We start from the raw sequence: 22,539 nt of genomic DNA on the forward strand, positions 1-22,539 counted from the left end.
TTTTTTTTAATTACCGTTATATTTAATATGTATTCGGTGTATAAGACGCACCCCCCCAGTTTTGGGGAAGAAAAAGTGCGTCTTATAGTCCGAAAAATACGGTATTTTACTCATCAACATGCATCCAACAATACCAAAACCATGATTTCAAATTGGCATTGGACATATCCCTCTCTTTTCATAATTTTTTTTAAAGAGTGTTTATTGAGATTTTTACGAAGTAACAAATTACAAAACATAAAATTGAGAAAGCAGATTAAACCAGAATACACAAAGTATCAAAACAAAAGGGGTATTTTTATAAATTAAAAACCAAACTAATTTGGACGATGGCCACAAAAAGACTTCGCTATAACATGTCTAATAAAAATAGGGTAATAATTACATCTTTTTAGACTGTTCTGGTTACAGATTAGATTCTTAAGGTCTGTTTCGCAAATGTACCCCTTTATATTCTTATGGTTCCTTAAAAGTTCTCATAAATGTGTAAACACCATTACTATTTTCAGTATCTGTGTAGGGTAGGGTGTGTGCTAGAACCTTATATCAGTTTCCTTGTATTTGTTCTGGTAGCAATAAGAAATACTTTCACTCTCAAGCCAACAGAAATAAAGCCCATCCCAAGTTTAATGGATAAGTTATGCAATATATGAAGGAGCACCCTATTCTAAAATGTACTTCTCATGGTTGATATGCATGAGTTGTCTGGGAAATATTTTGTGAGAAGACTGGAACAAACATCAAGATAAATTTTAATAAATCATGGACTTTTTTTATTTACAGTCAACCTCAAACTTATGAACTTTTTACCATAATAATATGTTCTTATCTGACAGGTTTCCAGAATGTCATCTTTTAATAGGACCTAATTTCCTAAATATATAAAAAACAACAGATCCCTGCTTTAGAAAAAGTAGTGTACTTATCTCTTGTGGCCTACTTATCTCTTGTGGCCTTTAGAAAAAGTAGTGTACTTATCTCTTGTGGCCTACATCTCCAACTTTCTTCCTCCAGACTCTTTAATATTTCACTCCTCTAGAGGTCATATCAAGTCATATGGGTTAAGTGTAGGAATGCATAGGCAAAGGTTACTGTTACTCTTGGAAAAAACTGAAGTGCACAGCACAACCTGTATTCTGTACATTCTCTGCAGCACATTTTTCATCCGGTGAGGTGCTTTGTAGCCCATTCCTTTTAAATAGGCTACCTTACACAGCATACCAAATAGATCCTCACTGTTTTACATTAGGGATAAATTATTCATTTAGTTCAGATGCAAATTGTGCTAAAACACTTTTAATAAAATAATAATGCATTATCAGCTTATTTAAAGGAACATATACTGTTTTTATGTTGCTAATTTTTTGCCATTGTGTATTTTTAAATAGGTTTTTCATGACTGCTTTTTAAATCCATGCCAAAACAGTGGAACTTGCAAACAAGTTGGAAGTGGATATACTTGCACATGTCCTAAAGGCTTTACAGGTATTTTAGCATGTCCATCCCACCATATTTTTTTTGGAGAGAAATGTCCACTATAGTATATGAACTTAGATAACAAATGTGTAGTTTTAAAACACATTGGTGCTGTAACTTTAATTATAATAAGGCACCACTGAATGTTTAGGTACGGTATCATTGACCTATGTAGCAAGTTTAGAATAGAATTTCATGAGTCTCTCCAGCACAGTCAGCACATCTACATTATTCTCCTATGTGTATTCCCAATTTTCAGCCCTATACCCAAAGCATCATGCAATTCTACACTTTATTATTATATGTAATCTATAATTTCCACTATTTCAGCTTCTTGGAGCCCATACAAACTTGTAGGAAAATATGTAAAAAATGCAGTGAGTGTCTTCTAAGGACACTTTCTTTTCCTCATGTTTTTAATCTGGATACTATCTGAGTTACTTACCTAAAACAAGCACATATATTGAAAATCCAGAATTTGAGATTTTCATACTTGTTCTAGATCAGTGCTCCAAAGTATTGAAGGATATGGATCTGTATGAGAGCTAGCATTCTTAGAAGCAGAGGTCAACATTGACATATAATCCATATTTCGTTACCACAGTTTTCCTTTTTTTAACACCAAATCACATTTAATGAGAGGTCACATGACCTATTCCATTCCCCAGCTCTCTATAGCCTCCAGCTGCCTCAGTAGTATATAGTAAGAATCATTTCTGACATGAGTGGGTTTTAGTTTGAGTTTAGAATTAGAGCCTGTTCATCTAGAGTCAAATTTTTTAAATCTGTTGATGGGCAGGTAGTCTTCACGGGCCCAGGGCAAATATCCTTTTAACCTCAATTAACACTCAGATATCAGGTAACAGATAGCTTCAGATACAGGTAAAGTAAGGCAAGTTGTGTTCAAGGAAAAATAATATCACCAGTAAAAATCGTGCAGAACTTTAAGCTCATTTTAGGGCATTAGTTGAAGTTTCACATAGAAATAAACATTTTTCTTTTTAATTCATGTTTTATGTGAGAAGCAGATGGCTGGAAAGCCATTTTAGTGATGTCACCATTAGAAATCTGCCTCTAGAGATGATGGCTGGCAGATTTATAGTATTCTTCTAATTAAATAATACTTTCTTTTTGCTCTACAATACTTTCCAAAGCTCCATTTACATCTATTGTTGTGGAAATAAATGATAATTTGCCTGTGCTCAACAATTAACAATTATGGAAATTTAGAACTGGGGTTAAATATAAAGGCAACGTGAATTAATATGTTGCATGAATTTATTATTAATAAAACACCACCTTCCACCAAATGAATATTGTCCCTTGGCTGCAAACCGAAATATCTAATCAGCCAGAATAGCACATTTGCACAGTACATTCATTTCAGCATTTTGAAGCATGCACTTTCTCTTATTAGCCAACTGTTTATGTGCTTAAGTGTTTTTTTTTTATTCTTTCAGGTACAAAATGTGAAATCAACATTGATGACTGCAAATCCATGCCTTGCAGAAACAATGGATTTTGTAAAGATGGCATTGGAAAGTTTGATTGCCAATGTGCTGCGGGCTTTAGAGGTAGGAAGAAATGCTTTACAGATTAAGAAATACACATACAATAGGACAGGCCTAGTTCATAACATGTATAAAGTAAAAGTTTATATATTTCACCTTACATATCAGGCATTCCTGCCCAATTCTCTTCTGTTGACCTACAAAACGCCCCCCCTCCCCTCTTAGGCAGGGTTGATAATCCTGTGTAGTTTTCAGTGTTCAGTGTAACCCAGTGTTAGATTTCAGTATGGCAGAGATAGAATCAGCTCAATGTTGGGGGCTCAGTATCATTGTATCTCTGGCAAGATCAGCATAAAGTTCTTGCTGTTGGTGGCAACACAAAAATTGTAGATTTTTTCTCGTATTTCCTTTTTTCCTCATTTTCCTATATTTGTCCTGGTAGTCAACAGGCCAAAAAAAAGGTTAAATCTCTCTACAGATGTTCTATCCCCTCACTATGCTATCTAAAACAAAAAATAAATAAAAAAATATATAACGAATTGGCAAATTGAAGTTTGCTCTTAGGAATTATTGATGGAATTGAAAGCAGCTGAAATGTGGGTCATGTAAACTTGGGGAAAACATACAAATTCTAGAGAGAGCCATGGTTTCAATAAATATTACTAAAAAACAAACAGTAGTCAAGTAATCTTAACCCCAAGCTAACTTATTTCTATAGTACAAATACAACTCTGCACATATTTTCATTAAGTGTAAGTTGCTGTAGACAGCATGTTCTTAACATGCCTTTATAAAGCCTGCAGAATTTTCATCAGCACTAGAAGATGTAACATATGATTAGGTTTAAGACAAATCAGGAACAAAAATATAGCCTTCACTTTAAACTAAGCCAGGCATTTATTAGTAAATACTTTTGAGACTTAAAAAATTGTGTATTATCAAAGTGATGTCCTTTAATGCATAAATAGAAGTTCTAGGGTGGTAGTGCACATCTGGCATTCCTGCACACATGCAAAACTTCTAACAAATATATCACCCAAGATAAAAGATTCATTGCAGAATTTAGAGGGAATGTTTAATTTAATTTTATCTATTCTCTTTATAATGTTCAGTGATAAAATATTCATAAATATCTTTTTATATTTATTTAATCATGTAAATTTAAAAATGTTCTTTACAGCTTTAAAGTGCTTATATTTTAAATATTGCCCTCAAAAATGCACGAAAAGACCCTCTTCCCTTTTTTCATTTGTACATATCCTCCATTGAATTGTCTGATGTTGCCATGAGGTATTAGTTTTTTAGTTATTATTTTTATTTTCCTTTAGCCCAAAAAATTGCCAAATATTTACAGCCTTCTCTCCATATAGACTCCTCAGACTTCAATGGGGTTCTCCTCTAGATCAAAAATAGGCAGATTGCCCATCAATAAATGTTAGTAAAGACTTGCACTTAATAATTAATTATGTTTTACTTAGGTGATATTGGACATATATGCTGGATATTTTATTTATTAAATATAATTTTTGGGGGCTGATTTCTAAAAGAATAATATTTTTTTGCAAGGTGCCTTGTGTGAGGAAAACATTAATGAGTGTGCTTCACATCCATGTGCAAATGAGGGAACCTGTGTGGATGGGGTGAACATGTTTCATTGTCGATGTCCAAATGGATTTCTTGGTAAGTGTCAGAACCCTCCTTTGTAGAATTTGTTAATAATAAAATAGTATATAGACCTACAAAATGCAAATTGATCTCTGATATTTTGAATAACTACTCTATATTGAGTTTAAACATTCATGGTTGAATTTTTGAAGATAATACTCTGACATATTATTTTATTTGGAATATCTTCCAGAAATTATGTATAAGCCACAGAACAATCTACAAAACACAATACCTTATATGGTTTTGTGTGAAATTATCTGTCATTGGTATTGGTAGACTTATTGTTCACTATACTCTTTTTTAAAATATTATTTAGTATATTAGTTTTGATGAAATATAGTGAACCTCTGCTGTTATGTAAAGTTTAATCATCCTTTCTTGCTAATGTTTGCTCATCCAGTAAACCGTGTTTCATTAGCAGTGCTACACTTTACAGCAGAACTAACATGATGGTATGAATGAGCTTTTTGCCAATAACCGGCAAGTATGTCAAACATTCTTATGAATTATGTCACAAACTTTTTACTAGTGTCCTGCAGTGTTGAGGGTCCAGGATCCTGCCGCCACTGCACTTCCCGAAGTTCTTATTCTTGCTATTGATGCTTCTGAGTCCATTACATTATTATTTGGGCATGGATGGTGTTACAGTGTCCCTGGTATCTGGGTATGACAGACTCAAATCCGAATGGTGCATGCACTGTGAAGTATAAGCAAAGAACCAAAAGCCCCTAGGAGCATAGGAAAAGATTAGAAGTAAAAATATATTGCATGTGTCGTCTGCCATAAATCTTTACCTACCAACAACTTTTTGTATTTATTTCCACTGTAGGCAGAGCTGTCATTTAATCTGAACTCAGTGAAAACAGCTAAATTTCACTTTTAAAATATATATTTGAGAACTGCTTGATCTTTTAAAGAATTTTAGGCTTGTGATCCAAGCACACCTGTCAGTCCCTTGATCTCCCTGCAAGACTACATTGCAGTAAAGCTATACAGACTGGTCAGGGACACATTACAGCCTGCTAAGGTAGTGAATGAGAAGCAGCACACTTGTAAATTATGCTTGATCTCTACCCTACTTTAGGAATGCCCCAAACTAAAATTTGTACATTATTTTTTTAAAGCGTAGATGCATACATCATGCATCCCAGGAGGCTTCTTGCTGCTCTTTCTGCATATGCCCGACCTCACACATGCAAAGAAGAAGCTTTTTCTTCAATGGGGATAAAGAAAATGCTAATCTCACGTAGCACTCTGTTTTCCCCATCTACCGCAGGCTATGTCACTCGATCTCACACCTACACAGTGTCAGATCTGGTGACGTAGGCTGAAGGTGGAAGAAGAGGAAAGAAGATGACGGCATCTGGCACTTTCTCCACGCCAGGATGAGGGAGGATTATGGGACAATCCAGAAAAAACCTCCTGAGCAATTCACGGATCTGTGAAAGTAAAGGTGAATAGAGCTTTATTTAAGTTTACTTCTGCTTTAAGAAGTAGGCTCCTGGTTGGCTCAACTAATATCTAGACACAATCTGGCACAGAGCTGTATAAATCTATTTTTCTATAATTTAGATATGAAAAGAGGGTTTGGTGGTATGTAGTCCTAGAAAATTCGGTTCTAGGATGACAACACTGCTTCCTCATAGATACAATTCAGTAAGTAACCATTGTTACCCTACAACAGGGGTTGCAGTATCATCAAATGAAAAAAATATATAAAATGCCTAAAAAAAGAAAACTGATGCAACCACTACAGTTAAAGTCTGATAAACTGCAGTATATTACATATCTGTTCTTGAATTTCCAAACACTAACAGCCACTGACATTACCATGTAAATTGCCTAAGTCAAGGGATAAAAGACGGTTTGTTATTCACTATCTTTTCCCCCAGCTTTTTACATTGTAAATTTACATTTTGAAAGAAGATTTTTGGGGTTGTTTTTCTTTTAGTTTTTAGGCAGTCCCTGTTATCATATCACAGTTGTTTTGTTGTTGCTGTGAATGGGTTGCTGTGAATGATATTTCTTTGTACAATGATAAATAATATAACTTTCTTTTGTTAAGCAGTTTGTTATGAAAGGAAATGAGTTAAACATGTCTCTAGGAATTAATTGTAAAGTACAAGCAAGTCTGTCGTACAAAGAAGCCCTACATGCTGAAAATGTTGAAATGTGTCAGTCAGATGTTTGACAGAAAGCAGAACTACATTCGCTTTATCAGGCCTCTGCATGGATGAATGAAGACTGGCAAGTCTAAGAAATGTGCTTGGTGCTGCGTGAAGGAGTTAGAAATACATACCCATGAGAGTAAACTGAAAAAATAGAGAGCACTGAGAAAAAATAGAAAAAATATAGAGCACTGTGCTATTTGGCTTATATAAGTGGGAAAAGAAAAAAAAAATAATGCTACGACTGGTAACACGTGAACTGCAGCATAATGGACTATGAATAGTTGCTTTGGTCAATTGCATTTTTCAATCTCCAGGTTTTAAACATAAGCTCTTGTGATCATATAGAACACCGAAAATCAGAGAAACACAAAGGTTGCCAATCCAGAATACGCTAGCTCTTGGGAATGAATGGGGGCCAGGGCCTCTTCCCAATATCTATTCGCCCCCAAAATATGGAGGGGTTTACAGGGAGGGAATATGGTGACATCTGAAACTTTCCGTTTTGTAAGAGGGCAACCAGATATTCACCCGCCTTCCAGGAAAAAAAAAGTACATGGGTATAATACTAACCATTCTTAGATACTGTGTCAAAGTCCAAAAGTCCATCTTAACAGTGCCAAGCTTTCTTTATATACAGTAGTTTGTTTAATAATCCTAAAGAAAAACAAAAATATGGCTTACCTATTAACCCTATAGTTTTCACAGAACGTACAGTGGAGTAGAATGTGACAACTTCACTCACTCCTATTTCCTGTTGCCTTTGACGTACTTACAAGTTCTCTTCTTCATCCTTTTGAGCTAAATGTATGAGTGCATGAAGAATTGTGTAGGACAAAGCCTGTATACTGCCAGTACTAGCGGAGAGATACTGCTGATCAATCTCTGATGATTCACCCTGTTAGTAGGATTCACAGGCACCACTCACAAGCTGGTGACTTCAGTGCTTTATTTAAGTTTTTGCATAGGGGGGTATATAAATTAAGGGGCATTTGGACGTTAGGATATGGTTTTATTAATGAAAATTGAAGAGCAGGGGTATTTAATTTAGAGTCCTTTAAGGGCCAGCAGTTTTAGACTAGAGGGCTTAAAGACGGAGAAGCATTACAGCTCTTCTTAGCTCTCTTCTTTATCTAGAGTTGGGTAGCGCCTACATGTGGCTGAGAACATTGGTTTCTGCAACATTCCACTGTGCATCTGCTGTGGTATATTTTTGTGAGTCCAGCTAAGAGGCAGAACTTTGGCTCAGCACTATTTAACATGGCAAAGGATCAGCACCTCATAAGCGGATTAGTGATTTTCAGGAGCACCTGTGGTAGATATAGCAGCCAAAGGTAGTTAAGGGAATCAGTCATTTATTTTTAGCCCAGCAAAGGGAGAAAACTTTTTATTTTTGGGCAGCAAGAGGAGTAAACTTTTATTTAAGGTCTTTAAAGAACAGAGGACTTAAATTTAGGGGGCTTTATATTAGTGGACATTTAGAGGTCTTAGTTGTGAGGGCCTTTATGGGTTTAGAGCTTTTCACTTTTCTTTCTGACACTGCACAACCCTGCCACTACTCTGGCTTCCTTTACCGCACCCCTCCTGCTTTGAAGGAACATGCAAAGAGAATGAGAAGCTGAAAATTTGCCCTCTGCCCCATTTTCCCTTTTTCTTCTGTTGCTACTAGTCCTGGTAAAGTATGAAGATATAAGTCTCTGGAAGAGGAAATTATTCAAAATAGTCAATGGCAGCCCTGTATTCTAATCAAATAAATATACAAATATAAATAAAATATGTTATATTACTTATAACTATACAATAATGTTAGAAAAAAAAATCACAGCCCTGTAAAAGGTCAGAACTGTCTTTTGCAGTGTATATTTTTCACCAGTAGATGTGATTTACTAACCAAGCTGAATGACAGCCAGTTCCGTATTTTTTTGCTCAGCTTCAAACCAGCAAGTTTAGTAACAGGTCTTTATGAACTGAGACTGCTTGCAGTACATCACAAAATTAAAAACATTCCAACAGCTTTGCATATGTCTAAAAGAAACGTCTCAATCGGTGCAATATTAGAATAAAATTTCTGTTTTTCTTGCATTTTTTATATCATAATCACAGTCACACAGCAAAACACATGTCACAAGCACACAGGCATTCATTTCTGTAAGAGCTAAACTTCCCCCTTTCAGTGAACTCCTGCAATCTTTGAGAAGGGAACAAAAGCCCAATAATACTATACCTAAAGCTGGTGCAGGGCAGAGGATGAGCAAGCTTAGACCTTATCTTCAGAGGTTTATATCTAACACAGGGTCAATGCAGGAAGGTGCAAAAGGAATATTTTATTGCCTTTTAAGAAACACAATTATTGCAGTGTATTATTACTTATCTTGTTACATAGACTTCTGCAACATGATAATTAAAAACGTTTCACAAATAAGCCACACACATCGTTCAATGATCATGTACAGCACATTGTTAAACAGCACTATCATATTCCAATACTATTACAAAATCACAAAAAGCAAACATAAACTACTTAAAATACTTAAATCGTATACTAGCTTGCAATGTAGACCACGAGATGTCCCAATGGTTAAAATACAAATAACTCAAAAAAGGTGTAGGGGTGTAAAATACATGCATGCTGTTGGCTAATACAGGTAGTCCTTTAGTTAAGGACATCGGACATACGGACGACTCCTAGATATGAACAGGGCTTCACTGCTCGCTTGTGTGGCTTAATGGGGGGGAGGGGGTGGTTTGCATGATTTGCAGAAAAAATCTTTTGCTAAACACAGCTGAGGTTTTGGGTGATCTCTAGCATCTTGTACCTCTTTAATGACCAAGACAAACTTTGCAGTCGTTTGTTTTTGCATTTCAAAGCACAGCTTGCTCCAGAAGGTAATGAATGTCTAGGCTTCATTTTTTTTTTTTTTTTGGCTATGTTTGTGATAAGCTCACAAGGGTGTTTTTTTTACAGTAACTGACACCACACTGTGTTGAGACAAACATCTGTCCTAATTACATTCATCAAAATAATGTACTTGTTCCGACATACAAATTGAAGTTAAGAACAAACCTACAGTCCCTATCTCGTATGTAACCCGTGACTACCTGTGCATCAATAAAACTGAAAAAAAAACTGAGTGATACCCATTAGACTGCTGAATCTGAATAATTAACGTTATCTGGTTGCTCTTGGCCATTAAAGACCATTATTTTTAGAAGTGGAAAACTATGGGTATGGAACTTTGTGGAAGTGAATGGAAGTTTGTTGAGCTAAGCTGCTCCTTATAGACCATACTCTTTGGTACATTTCTTTGTTGCTAGGCTATTTTGGTGTACTACCCTATTGTTTCATTTCCAATAAAGTGCTAGGACATCTGACAGTTCAGTAATGAGAAATGAGAAACAAGATGACAAGCCAGAAGCGGAAGCTTCCATATACAGTATGTGCCTGACAGTTTCCCTGTATGTTCCAACTTTTATTTCTGCCTAAGTCTACTGCCTCTTCCTCTTTTTTTTTACAGTTGAATTACAGACAATACATTTGTGCAGATGGAATTTATTAAATATGAGATACATGAGATGTCGTATAGGAAATGATTTGATATGAGATATGTAAAAAATCATTCCCTATTTAATGTACAGCGCTGCGTAATATGTTGGCGCTATATAAATCCTGTTTAATAATAATAATAATAATTTGCTAGGGCAATAGGTCATGAATGATCTGACTGCCTAGAGGCATGTCTTTGGAAAGTTGTCACATAAACTGGAACACATTTAGGAAGAGAAGGAGGGAGCGCAGGCAGACAGTTCTTGGCAACAGCATATCCTGGTAAACAAAATAACAATCGGGTAACATTTTTTAACCTTCCTGATGGATTTTTTCCCCTGAGGAAGGTCACAGTAGTTCATTTTGTGCTACAGGCATAATATTGTCATTTAACCATTTCAAGCCTATGGCCATTCTAACAATGGCCACACATGCAGCTCTCCTACAACCATATATTAAATTGTCCATTTTATATTTTTGTCCATAGATCCTGCTGACAGTATTGTCTTATAAAAAAAAGCATTGCAGAGCTAAGCAGGTCGTAAAGGCTCTTTATACACTGTAGTCCAGTGGCATTAGAAGTTAGATAGCTGCCAGAAGGTAACATTAATCTGAGCCCTCTACCCTTCAATATCATTAATATATATCACTGCTAAGTAGTTCTTCTCCCTACACATCTCTTTCAAGATTCTAAACTAGCATCATGTAAGAAACCATTTACTTGATACACCCCATGGCATTCCATGTTATGTATCTCTCGTCTTAACCTACCGATCTTTCTGAATAAGCAAGAATCTACCTATCAATTAAAAGTTTCTAATTCCACTGAGGAAGCCAAACGGCGACATGCGTTGGGATAAGAGACTGTGGTACAATTTGTGATCTCTTAGAGATACTGAAAAATCTAATAATAATACCATGGTTATTGTTACCATTGATCTATGCACCTGTGATATTAATTTATCATATAAATATAATTTAGGGAAATATAATTAAAATGCGTGTCAAAAAGCCCTTCTCTTTCTCTATTTGACTCTTTATCGAATTAGAAGTCACTTTACAAACCACTAAACCTTAATAAAAAAGCTACTTTTACATGTTTATAACACAAAAGTTTGCAATAAATATAAGTAAGCGGTTTATATGTTCACAGATTTGTAATTTTGTTCAGTCAGTCCTATGATCCAAGCACTACATTATAGTCAGGTCCCAGACCTCTCTGTAGAGTGCCCTTTATATATACAATACAACTTGGTCCTATACTATTCTAGCCTGTAACTGAACAATGAAGAAGCAGCAAATCTGTGCTACCTTTCTGTAAGCATTTTACAAACAGCACTATGTAAAGCAATAGAGCCTTAATTGTCAGAGTTCTGATGCTGCTAATCCAACTCTGAGTTTATTGTACAGATTTTTATTTCAGGTAATTCTATGTACCTATGGTAAGTGATTTTACTAATGTACACTTACATGGAATAAATATTGCTTTTTATATTTAACTTTAATACATTTAAATGTTTATATATGTTTTCAATAAAGGATACTATATTAACTAAATAACTACTTTGTAAAACTGTACTGATACTTTATATTGGTATTTCTTCATACACAGAGGAAAGCAAGTTTTCCCTCTTTATCTACCTGTTTGTGTTAGAGAGATATATTGTATATCCACTGTAATGTAATAGTCCCACAACCCAAATTATATATTTATTCATACACACTTGCAAAGTTTGAGAAGTTTCCACTTTAAATTTCTACATGCACCTCAATTCTGCATCGTCTTTGTCCTACTTAATCTCTGTTCCCTGGACTGATTATTTAGGTTATCTTTGCTGTACTATGAAAAGTATACATTAGTCTGCATTACCTCTTGCTGTGTGATTATGTGTGTATGTTGTAGCTAAAGCCCCGGACCCTCTGCTGATTTCAGTGTTAGCTAGATCACCTTGGCAAATATTTTAAAACCTTAATCATAGGAAGTGTGCATTTAATTTGTTAGATAATATGTCCTTTTACCCAAATACTGCACAATGTATACATACAACATAAACTGTGTGACTTTTGTAAGACAAATACAAAAGAGTTTCACACTCTTTTTATATTAGTGATATAACAAGAGACACATGATAATATCCTGTAAGTATAACTGGCTTCACCATTCTATCTTAGACACCTGCAGAGCAAGAACAGTAAATGCCAATTTTCTCAGCATCATGGCTCACTGCAGATGTCTATTGTATGCTTTCAGCGTTAATCCTCAATAACAGACAAAATAGCTATTATGATCCAACAGCATCCCCTGGTTGAAGGTTACTTATTTGATGATATTACATGAATCAAGTGACCTTGGATTGAATAAGTAGTGTTTATGTACTGTTTACAACCAGAGCACATAAAATGTTGATTTGAGCTATAGCAATTTGAAATATACAGTGGTGGACTCATTTTTAACATACCATATAATACCAGCAATAACCCGTTCCAGAACAGATAATATGACCTGAAGGTTCTACATGTGTCTAATGCTGAACATAGACAGATTCCCCAAGTGACTAAGCAGCTTGTATGTTACTCTTATCAACATGCATAAAGTATGAGTTGTAAAGTTGATGGTTGCTGTGTAATCATAGTCAGAGATGTGCACATGACACCACTGTTAGTTAGCGATTCCCAACAGGACACTACATCACTATTAAATTGGCAAAAGTGTTTTTTTGCACAGAAACAGTCTTACAATATTTATGTTTTCTGTGTTTTGTGCAATGTGGCCTGCTGTATCAAATTCTGTATTTCAATGATCTATTATATAGATGTCATTCAATGAGCTATAATAAAATGTATAATGTAAAAACGATTGGTTTTCCATTTTAGACTGATTACTCATTCAACAATTATTTTGTAAGCATATGCATGTAGAAAATTAGCCATATTGCATACTAGATCAGCATTAATTTTAATCAGATGAATGCTTGAAATAAATAGCAACATGCAATATATACAGGGCTGTCCAGAGTTCTAAAGGCACTGTGGAGAGATTTTAAAAGTTACCAAATTCACTAATGTGATGCAAAAAACAGATTTTTTTTTTACAAATGCTCTGCTGCTTTTATTTCTCGCAAATGATTTATTTTTTAAGAACAGCATAAATCTTTTACTGTAAACGTCTTTGGCTTTACATTTCAAGAAGGGTACTCAGAGAAGAGCACTAAATTTCTGTCCCTTGCATCCCCATGTTTAGTTGGGGACTGAACAAGGACCTGCTACAAAAACAATTTTAGAACTACTAGAATTCTGTTGAGATGATTCCTATGGATTCCCTGCTTATATTACTGACTAATACTATATTAAGCATTATACCTGACATAGTGAATGATGCAATGTATCCTTAGTAAAATGTAACCTTACAAATATGACAATTTCAATTTCAATGGAGGTATCAAGAAAATATGAATACATCTAGAAGTTATTTGGTCAATTGGTGATTGTTTTATTAATAAATACATTGTAAATGTAATTACAAAAGACTTGTTAAAGTTAGCCATACATGTACTCTTTTAAATAATTTTATTTTTACCTAACGTAATAGTTTTTAGTGGTAAACTCCCATGTAAGCAACACATAGCATCACAGGTTTGTTTATGTACTTTTAGCAACAAAAAAAAAAAAAAACATTTAAATGAATATAATTCCAAAGATTATATTTTCTCCCCTCCCAGTGAATCGAATGGCCTACCATTAAATCCACAGTGTAATCATCAATACAGAAAAACATTAATTTGTTTTCCCATATATAGTACAGTCTGAGAGATTTTATTCTGTATGACTTTTTGGGTTTAATTTTTTAAAGCTCCCCAAGGCTGTAGAGGATACACTTTCATCAGTGAAACTGGATAATCCAGCAAACCTAGAATGGATCTTGTCCAGGGTTGAAAACATTTGCTAACAGATAGCAAATGACTTTTAACAAATCCATTCCAGGTTTGCAGGATCACCCAAATTCACTGATGAAAGTGTATCCATGCCAGCCTTGGAGAGCTTTAATAAATCAGGACCATTACATTTGGCTCCGTGACAATTCTGAATGTTGGCTGTGACTGGCCTGTTTTAATACACTAAAGCCACCCATGATAGGCTATTTGGTAACTTCTGAAAGAAATTTAAGTTTGCTATGGTAGTGCATGGCCTGGCGTCTATTTGCCAACATGACTGAAAACTTCAGAGTTTTGTCCATTCATTTTTAGACCCTCCCATCCTAAAGGAAGCAAATTCTATTTATTATTTATTCTCCAAAAGGAAATAAGTGTGATATATTTTGTGTAACACATGGTGCATTGTATTGTGCATTGTGTTCCATCCTTTACTTTTAAAGGACAGGACACACATACACATGCAAAACTGTTACATTCTTAGATGCATTTTTTGTCCTTGGCATACAACTCTAAATTCTAATATTATTTTAATATCTGATCTTGTTTATGATACTTAAACAATATTTTTCGTTAGGTTGGTATAACAGTTTCATTCACACAACTTCTGTAATAAGAAAGTGAAGCAATCCTATCACTGAATGTCCAAAAGGAAAGCTTTGAACTGAAAGGGAGAATTTGGGGTTGCTAATCCACACTATTTCTTTGTTTCAGGAAAATAAGATTTCATTAATATTTATTACTCATGGCATATGAAAACAGTCTGGACTAGTAATGCAGTGTTTTTAGTTTATTTTTAATAAGTTCATTCTTTAGTATTCTTACTTGACTATGCTATTTCTTTTCTAGGTACACATTGTGAAATAGAAATAGACGAGTGCTTGTCAAAGCCTTGCCTAAACAATGGAGAGTGCAAGGACTTGAAAGGAGATTTCCAGTGTGTTTGTTCTCTTGGGTATGCAGGCAAAGTGTGTGAGCAGAACATTGATGAGTGCCATAGTGGTCCTTGTAAGAATGGGGCCACCTGCACCGATGGAATTGGCAGCTACAGGTGAGGACTGTTTGTTATTCTGATAACCATGGCTGTAAGAAAACCAAGTCCATTTTATAAAAACTCAATGTCTGGGCCCAATGGAGACATACCGGGATGTTTGTAAAATAAATCTGAAATTTACGTTCTTTTAGCAGTTTACTAAATAAATCTAACTCAGCTCATTATTTACCTCCACAACAGTAGTATGTGCTATAAATATGTGATTCAGAAGAATAATTAGAAAGGACTAGATATCCCCCACTTTTCAGTGTGCCAAAGTTTAAAAAGCCCCATTTAAACCTAAATATACCCTTTTATGTAGCAGTTATGTAGCTTGCCACACAAGGCTAATAAAATATAGTGCATTGAGTACTTTTAGCAAAAGTGGAGTTCTAGCTGTGGCAAGCATGACTTTTCAAACCCTATATAATTTTGTGCTTGTCACCAGATACAATTTTTAGCTCTTGCTGATTGAAAACTTTAGTGACTTTGGCTTGCACTTTTGGGGAAAAGGGCATTTTAAATGCACCATTCTCTATAAAGAAGTCCTTACACCAACTAAAAATTGCAACTAAACACAAAAATAAATTAGGTATCCTAAGTTCGTACCTGTTTTATTTCCAATATTATATATATATATATATATATATATATATATATATATATATATATGTTGTGAGGGGTTTCGCTCAGGATCGCCTTTGCTGGGGTCAAAGAACACTTGTCTGATTCAACCAGTTCAGATCACACACCGAGGTAAAAGTGTTAAGCTGACTTGTAGTCAGGTTTATTTAAAGGTTGCGGATAGCATAACAAAAAATAGCAAACCAAAACCTTGCCTGTCCGGCACTTACCAAACATAGGACTTTCCTGTCTATCAGCTGGAGGGCTTCTCCTTGTCAGCTCCAAACAAAGCTTGCAGCAACCTTCTACTCACTCTTTGAGCTCACTCACACCAACTGACTTGAGCTCAGTCACCCGTACTGACTTTCTGAGTCACTCAGCAGAGCTCCTCACAGACCGACTGTCTGTGTCTCCAAACCGAGCTCTCTCTCACACACAGTCCACCTGGCTGTGTCTCTCTAAGCCAGGCTGAGCCTGCACAGATCCCTGCCTGTGTCTCCAAATTAGGCTTCTGACTGAACTCCTGGCTCTGGGTTATAACCCCACCTTCAGTGCTGCTTCATTATTTACCTCGCAGGTGAGTTTTCCACCTGCTACTTCACATAAAAGAGGAATCCTGGGCAAATATATCTCCCTTCCACCTCCAATCCTGCATTGGTGTCACTATATATATATATATATATATATATATATATAACATATACCTGTTACTCTCCCTCCTTTCACATTATATCTCACCCCTTCTCTGGGAGCATTTGATTACTTTTTGTGCTGGTACAGCTCTTCTGCCCCATTCTACATAACCTTATATGTAGTTGCTAGGGGAGAACAAAATAAATTATATAGAGTGTCTCTATATATCATCCCCTGGCTCTTTCATGGGAGCACTGTGACTGCTTTGGCTGCATGTCATTCAAATTGGCAGATCACAGCAACACTCTCAGGGTTTTTAGCTGTATACATAGTTTTAGCAGGTATATATCATGCATAAAATATAGTATACTTACATGTAATATAGAAAGTTCTTTTATTGATATTTATTTTACATCAATTGTGTAAAATGAGATTTCTTAAATGCAAATTTGAAATGGTATCCAAAGACACCCCCAAAATACGTCTTTAAGTACGGTATATTATTCAAAACAAATGCTGAATTCAGGTGTACTTTTCTTGTGATAAAAAAATTCTATATTATTCTATAGTAATAATTCTGTATTGTTCTCCAGCAGTTGACAGTTTTTTAATTTACTTTACTATTTTTCTGATACATTTGGTGTCATTTGAACTAATTCTTCCTTCCTTCTTCCTCCCTACATTCTAATTTACCTATAACTAAAACATTACTCCTAAATGAGCTGACCATTTTCTTTCCACCTAATGTAGTACATTTAGATTATTTTTTATGATTTTCATTTTGCAAAACAATATTCATTCCCTCACCGGTTATGAGATAAAATGGAGGTCACGTAAAACTGCATATGTCAAGTTTACTCCTTGTCAGACTTGTGTTTGCAGTCATTATCAAAGTCCCCAATGTCTTCACACCTGCAGGAGATTTTCAGCTACAATAACATCTATACAGAGGACAAAACACAAATTAAAAATGTGAAAAAATAAAGCACCTCAAATAGAACATGCAATTTTCTGAAGAAAAATGTGATGATTGCAGTTAAACATTCGATTAATATGTTTACAATTTTGTAGGCACAGTTTTAATTAGATGTTGAATATTGATCCGCTTTGTCAACTTGTTAGTATAAATTACCTTTTTGCTATACATCATTGTTCACTGTAGAGCAGCCTTACCATATTCTCCTTCTCTTTCATTTTCTCTCCGTCTTTCTGGTGAAATATATTTTCATTCACAATTCCAGATTTTTTTCAGTACTAGATTTCCAATTTTCTAACTATTAAAGCACACTTTTTGAACTCCAAAAACCTGACTACTCTGTAATGCTCGGCCTCTATAGGGTGTGCTCTAGTCCTATTCCATTACTATGATGGGCAGCTTTACTAACTAATGGTTATGTCCAGGAGGCAGGAGGGGACAGGGCATGATGCAAAGAAGCTGGATAGTTATTTTTTTAACAGCACAATCTGGGTTTTACAGTGCACAGACAAGGAAGTTAGGGAAGATAAAATCCTGCTCCCTAAAGTTTGTATTCGTTTATCCAAAATGTTACATACAAAGTGCATAGAAAGAAAGCAAAGAAAAATTTTACCATTTAGGTTTTTCTAAGAGATGTTTCACAGTTTGCTAATTTGTGTCAACTTTGTCTTTTTTATGCCTTTTTACATTTTTTTTAGTTGCCGTTGTCTGGATGGTTTCACTGGACATTCTTGTGAAATTAACATTGATGAATGTGTATCAAACCCATGTCTAAACCAGGCTAAGTGTATAGATGGCATTAACTCCTACTCTTGTAAATGCCCACCAGGATTTTCTGGAAGCAGGTGTGAAACAGGTATTTCTCACTTTGATTGCTGCAGAAAAATATTGGTTTTATCGCTACCATTTATTTTTTATAAACTACATAGTATAACATAATACCATGTTTATATGTTGTCTTACAACCAAGTTTGCTCCAGATCGTTATGCTGACTGTACATCTGAAATGGAAAGGCAAATTCAAGTAGTGCTGTTAAAAAAAATCCTAGGGCTGTTTAGTTCTTTTTCAGTTGAGTTGAGGTATTATTGAGCTTGATTTATTAATGCTCTCCAAGACTGGAGAAGATAGACTATCATGGGAAAACCTCTGTGATCCAGCAAACCTGGAATAGATACGGTCCAGGACCTAGAACATTTCCCAACTAATAGCAAACCATTTAGGGTTTGCTGAATCAGGCCCAATGCCTTGTGTATTTCTAGACAAGTTTTGTTCTGGCCACATGTTTGAAATATGTTTGAAACATGGTTTTCCCATGGTTTTCTGCGTTTTCTTGTTTATAAGTGCTTGAAACAAAAACGTGGTAAAAACGTGGGAAAATGCGGCATAGACGTTTTCCAGCAGTTTAAAGGCTAAAAGTGCATGAAAACGCATATAAGGGCAGTAGGAGCATTTGTGTCAGCAGTCTTACAGAAATATATAATAATGGGTTATAAAAGTTACTTTTACTGCTCTGTTTTTTTCTCCAGTGCTGCTCACATAACCAAACACATTTGTTCATGTGGTTACTGTTAAAAAAATAAGAGCGTACAGTAACTCTTATTTTCCCCTTTTAACAGAAATACCATAAAAAATTGTCTAGGCATTTGGTTATGTGTGTGGTACTGAAGATAACCTGAACAACTATTTTGTAAATGAAAGGTAAACATTTCAGCAATTGTATTATATTGTATTTCCCTTCCAAGCAAGAGGATTAGCAGCTTTATGTTAGTATTTCAGCATAGGTCTATTTTAAAGAATTTTTCTTTTTCATCTTTAAATCCAATCTTTCTTACTAAATATAAAGTCCAATGACAATCACTTGGGATTTACAACATTGTTGTGTCAAGTTGAACATTTTGATCAAGTCAAATAAAAAAAAAAGTATGAAATATTGTTTCATGCGTGGTAGGAAAGTGCTAGTCTATTCTGATGTCTTTGAGCCTGTTGGTAATCAGCTTACATAAAGTCATTTAGCTCTCCTCGGGAGAAGAATGGCAAAATCTGGCCTTGAAGCAAGTCACAGGCAATCAAATGTGCAAGTTGAAATATTTGGTTCCAAAACTAGGGACTGAAAAATTGTCTATATTTGCTTTTAATACAAACCTGTATTGCATGATAAACTTTTTAAAAAAAGTATAAGATATAGCTTTATTTTTTTCTGGGTGTTGACATGCCTAAGACGTTACTGCCATTCCATTGTCTGGTGTGTGGGCTTTCATTCACTTAGGCAAGTTTATTAAACAATGGAATGACCATTGGAAATGTTTAGCTATGAAATTGGGCCTAGTACAAAAAATAAAGCTAAATCAGGACAGACACAGAATAATAAAGGTAATAGTAGACTTTTACATTTGCATATGGTACATTTTCACTTAAGTATATGAAAATAAATATTTTCAAGCATACTGATCGCAGATCAATAGCTTCTGGGGCCAAGATCTCACAACTTTTGTGTTTTGGCTGGAAGGTGCCCAGCCTGGCATAGGACAAGTATTATTTAAAATGTTTTAGATTGAGTTAGATTTAAAAGTCAGATGGTTAAAGGTATGGGATTTGGTTAACTGGAGTAGGTACATGGTAAGTGTTTTCAAAGACTGAAATCGATTGGGCTAAGTATTAGATTTATGGTGAAGGCTAATTGACAAGTGTTAAGCTGAACTCCAGAATAAGCAAACTGTCTAAATACAAGGTTTTTGGTATGTTTAATGTATTTTAACTTGTACATGTTCTATTTAGGTTGTGTCTATCTAAGACCATACACACTATTCTAGAATGTCCCGACTTGTCCAAATTATTATATATTTTTAAATAAAACCAAGCATATGTGATATGTTTTTGTTTTGGTGTAGAACAGCCTTCTGGATTTAATTTGGATTTTGACGTTTCTGGCATATATGGCTATGTCATACTTGATAACCGTTTACCCACACTGAATGCCATCACCTGCGCCTTTTGGATGAGATCCACAGATGTCACAAATTATGGGACACCAATATCATATGCGATTGAAAACGGCAGTGATAATGCATTCCTACTCACAGATTATAATGGGTAAGCATGCTTGTATAAAAGTTGGTCTATAAAAAATAGAAAATATTTGGATAATTATTGTCTTCAACCATTTGTTTTGTTTTTTGTTTTTTTTTTACATGTTTGCACAATATTTTTTTAGAACTACATTCTTTATTAATAGTATAGAGAAGTATCATAAGAGAGAGGTAATTCAAGAGGATAAGTAGTCCTAGAGTGGTGCCCAGCCTTAGTTAATTGAATATGGTACATATATAATAAATGACTCTGTTCACAAGGATTATTGTGATAACATTAAAATAAGGCAATTTGTAATATTAAAGTCTTGGTAGAAGCTAGGAATATGGTTTCAAAAACATAATAACTATAGTATATATCAAGGGACACTCACTGTTCAAGCTTGATTTTCCATGAAGGTAGTCCTGTTAAAAACATTGGTGGAATAGACTTGGTGGATTGACTGCTAGGTGAGGATAAGTTATCTAGTATACAAGTGAAGATAAAAAAAACATTGTCATCAATGTCATCAATGTCATTTATTTGCAGCAATCATTCCCCTTTTTTAAGCAAACGCTAACTAAAGAAGTGTTAGTATTTCTTAATTTTATCAAACTTGCTAATATTTTTAGCGATTTACAGCATAGTCATGCCAGTTTAGCACTACAGTGACATTTACTCTTATCTCATCTCTATGGGCGTAGCTACAAATTGCTAGGCTTAGCTACAAATCACCTAATTAAATTACTAGCTACATAATTTTGTTAATCGTGATTTGTTGTATCAAGTAATCCTTGCTCCAAAATTGCCTGTGTGACACCAGCCTATACGTGTCGGTTGTCAAGCTTGAAAATAAACTGCGTATTCTAAACTGTTAGAAATGACTGAAATCTGACTTTACAGTCTTTGTTGTAACCTCTGATGATCTCTTATAGGTCAGGGATGTTTTTTTTTACAATTTGTATTTAGTTTCATTTACATAGTTTAGGCAAAGGTGAACCTTTCAGAGGTTTAGTGTATAACATATTATAAAATGTAAAAAGTAAAACTCCAAGCAGAAACTTTAATTTTAAGAATAATAAACTCTTCAAGTACAAACAAAACATAACCACAGGCAAACTTCACGTGCACAGTTTAATACCCCTCTTCTCTGATATAATAGTAACAGTAGTCGCATGATCAGAAAAATATTGATATGAGAAACAAGGAATACTATATCTTTTTTAGTTGCTTTTTCCCCCAGTCTTCTGATTATGTAGCAATATTGCATATATAAAGTTACCCTGTGATGTATCATATTATAGAAATGTGTAGAATTGGGCTACCACTATAACAGAACACTGATTGGCTCCTAGCACTCTATCTTTCTTTACCAGTTTAAGTCATTTATTAAAATGTACTATTATGATTGTATAATGAATATATATTGATATGGAATATAATATATAGAATAAAGCTCTCTGTATTTGAGCTCTATCAGCATGCACTAAAAACAAAACTATAGTATATGCTCTGTGCGTATTTTTGTTATACAAACATTAAGGTTGGACTTGAGAATGTGAGTAAAAGAAATAAAGGAAACTGTTGAAGAAATAGGTAGACTGTCGTTGTTGACCTCTCCTCTCCTGGTTGTCATGTTGATGCATTACCTTTAATTTTTTTAGGTCATTGAGCAGTTAAAGTAAGGGGTGGATATATAAAACTTATATGCACAAATTGTATGCACAAATCTTTTGCTTTAATATTTGGACCAAAGTAAACAGGTTGTGATAATGAGCCTGATTTATTTAAGCCCAACAAGGCTGGAGAGCATACACTTTCATCAGTAAAGCTGGGTGATCCACCAAACCTAGAATGGATCTGGTCCAGAATTGAAAACATTTGCTAACAAGAAATCTTTTCCAGGTTTG

The 22,539-nt window shown here is 34.8% G+C and overlaps 1 protein-coding gene across 1 annotated transcript in view; it reads left to right on the forward strand.

The window, feature by feature from the left end:
• Positions 1-22,539, forward strand: part of SVEP1 (sushi, von Willebrand factor type A, EGF and pentraxin domain containing 1) — a gene marked incomplete at its 5' end in the record, with an annotated part of 170,821 nt that overhangs the window by 101,613 nt on the left and 46,669 nt on the right. Inside the window, 6 exons of the mRNA XM_072406782.1 lie at positions 1,389-1,485; positions 2,937-3,050; positions 4,554-4,667; positions 15,146-15,347; positions 18,261-18,418; positions 20,452-20,653. Coding sequence (XP_072262883.1) covers positions 1,389-1,485; positions 2,937-3,050; positions 4,554-4,667; positions 15,146-15,347; positions 18,261-18,418; positions 20,452-20,653 — 887 coding nt within the window. The remainder of the gene's footprint in view (positions 1-1,388; positions 1,486-2,936; positions 3,051-4,553; positions 4,668-15,145; positions 15,348-18,260; positions 18,419-20,451; positions 20,654-22,539) is intronic.

Source organism: Pyxicephalus adspersus, chromosome 3 (genome assembly GCF_032062135.1).
Source record: "Pyxicephalus adspersus chromosome 3, UCB_Pads_2.0, whole genome shotgun sequence".
Taxonomy (NCBI): domain Eukaryota; kingdom Metazoa; phylum Chordata; class Amphibia; order Anura; family Pyxicephalidae; genus Pyxicephalus; species Pyxicephalus adspersus.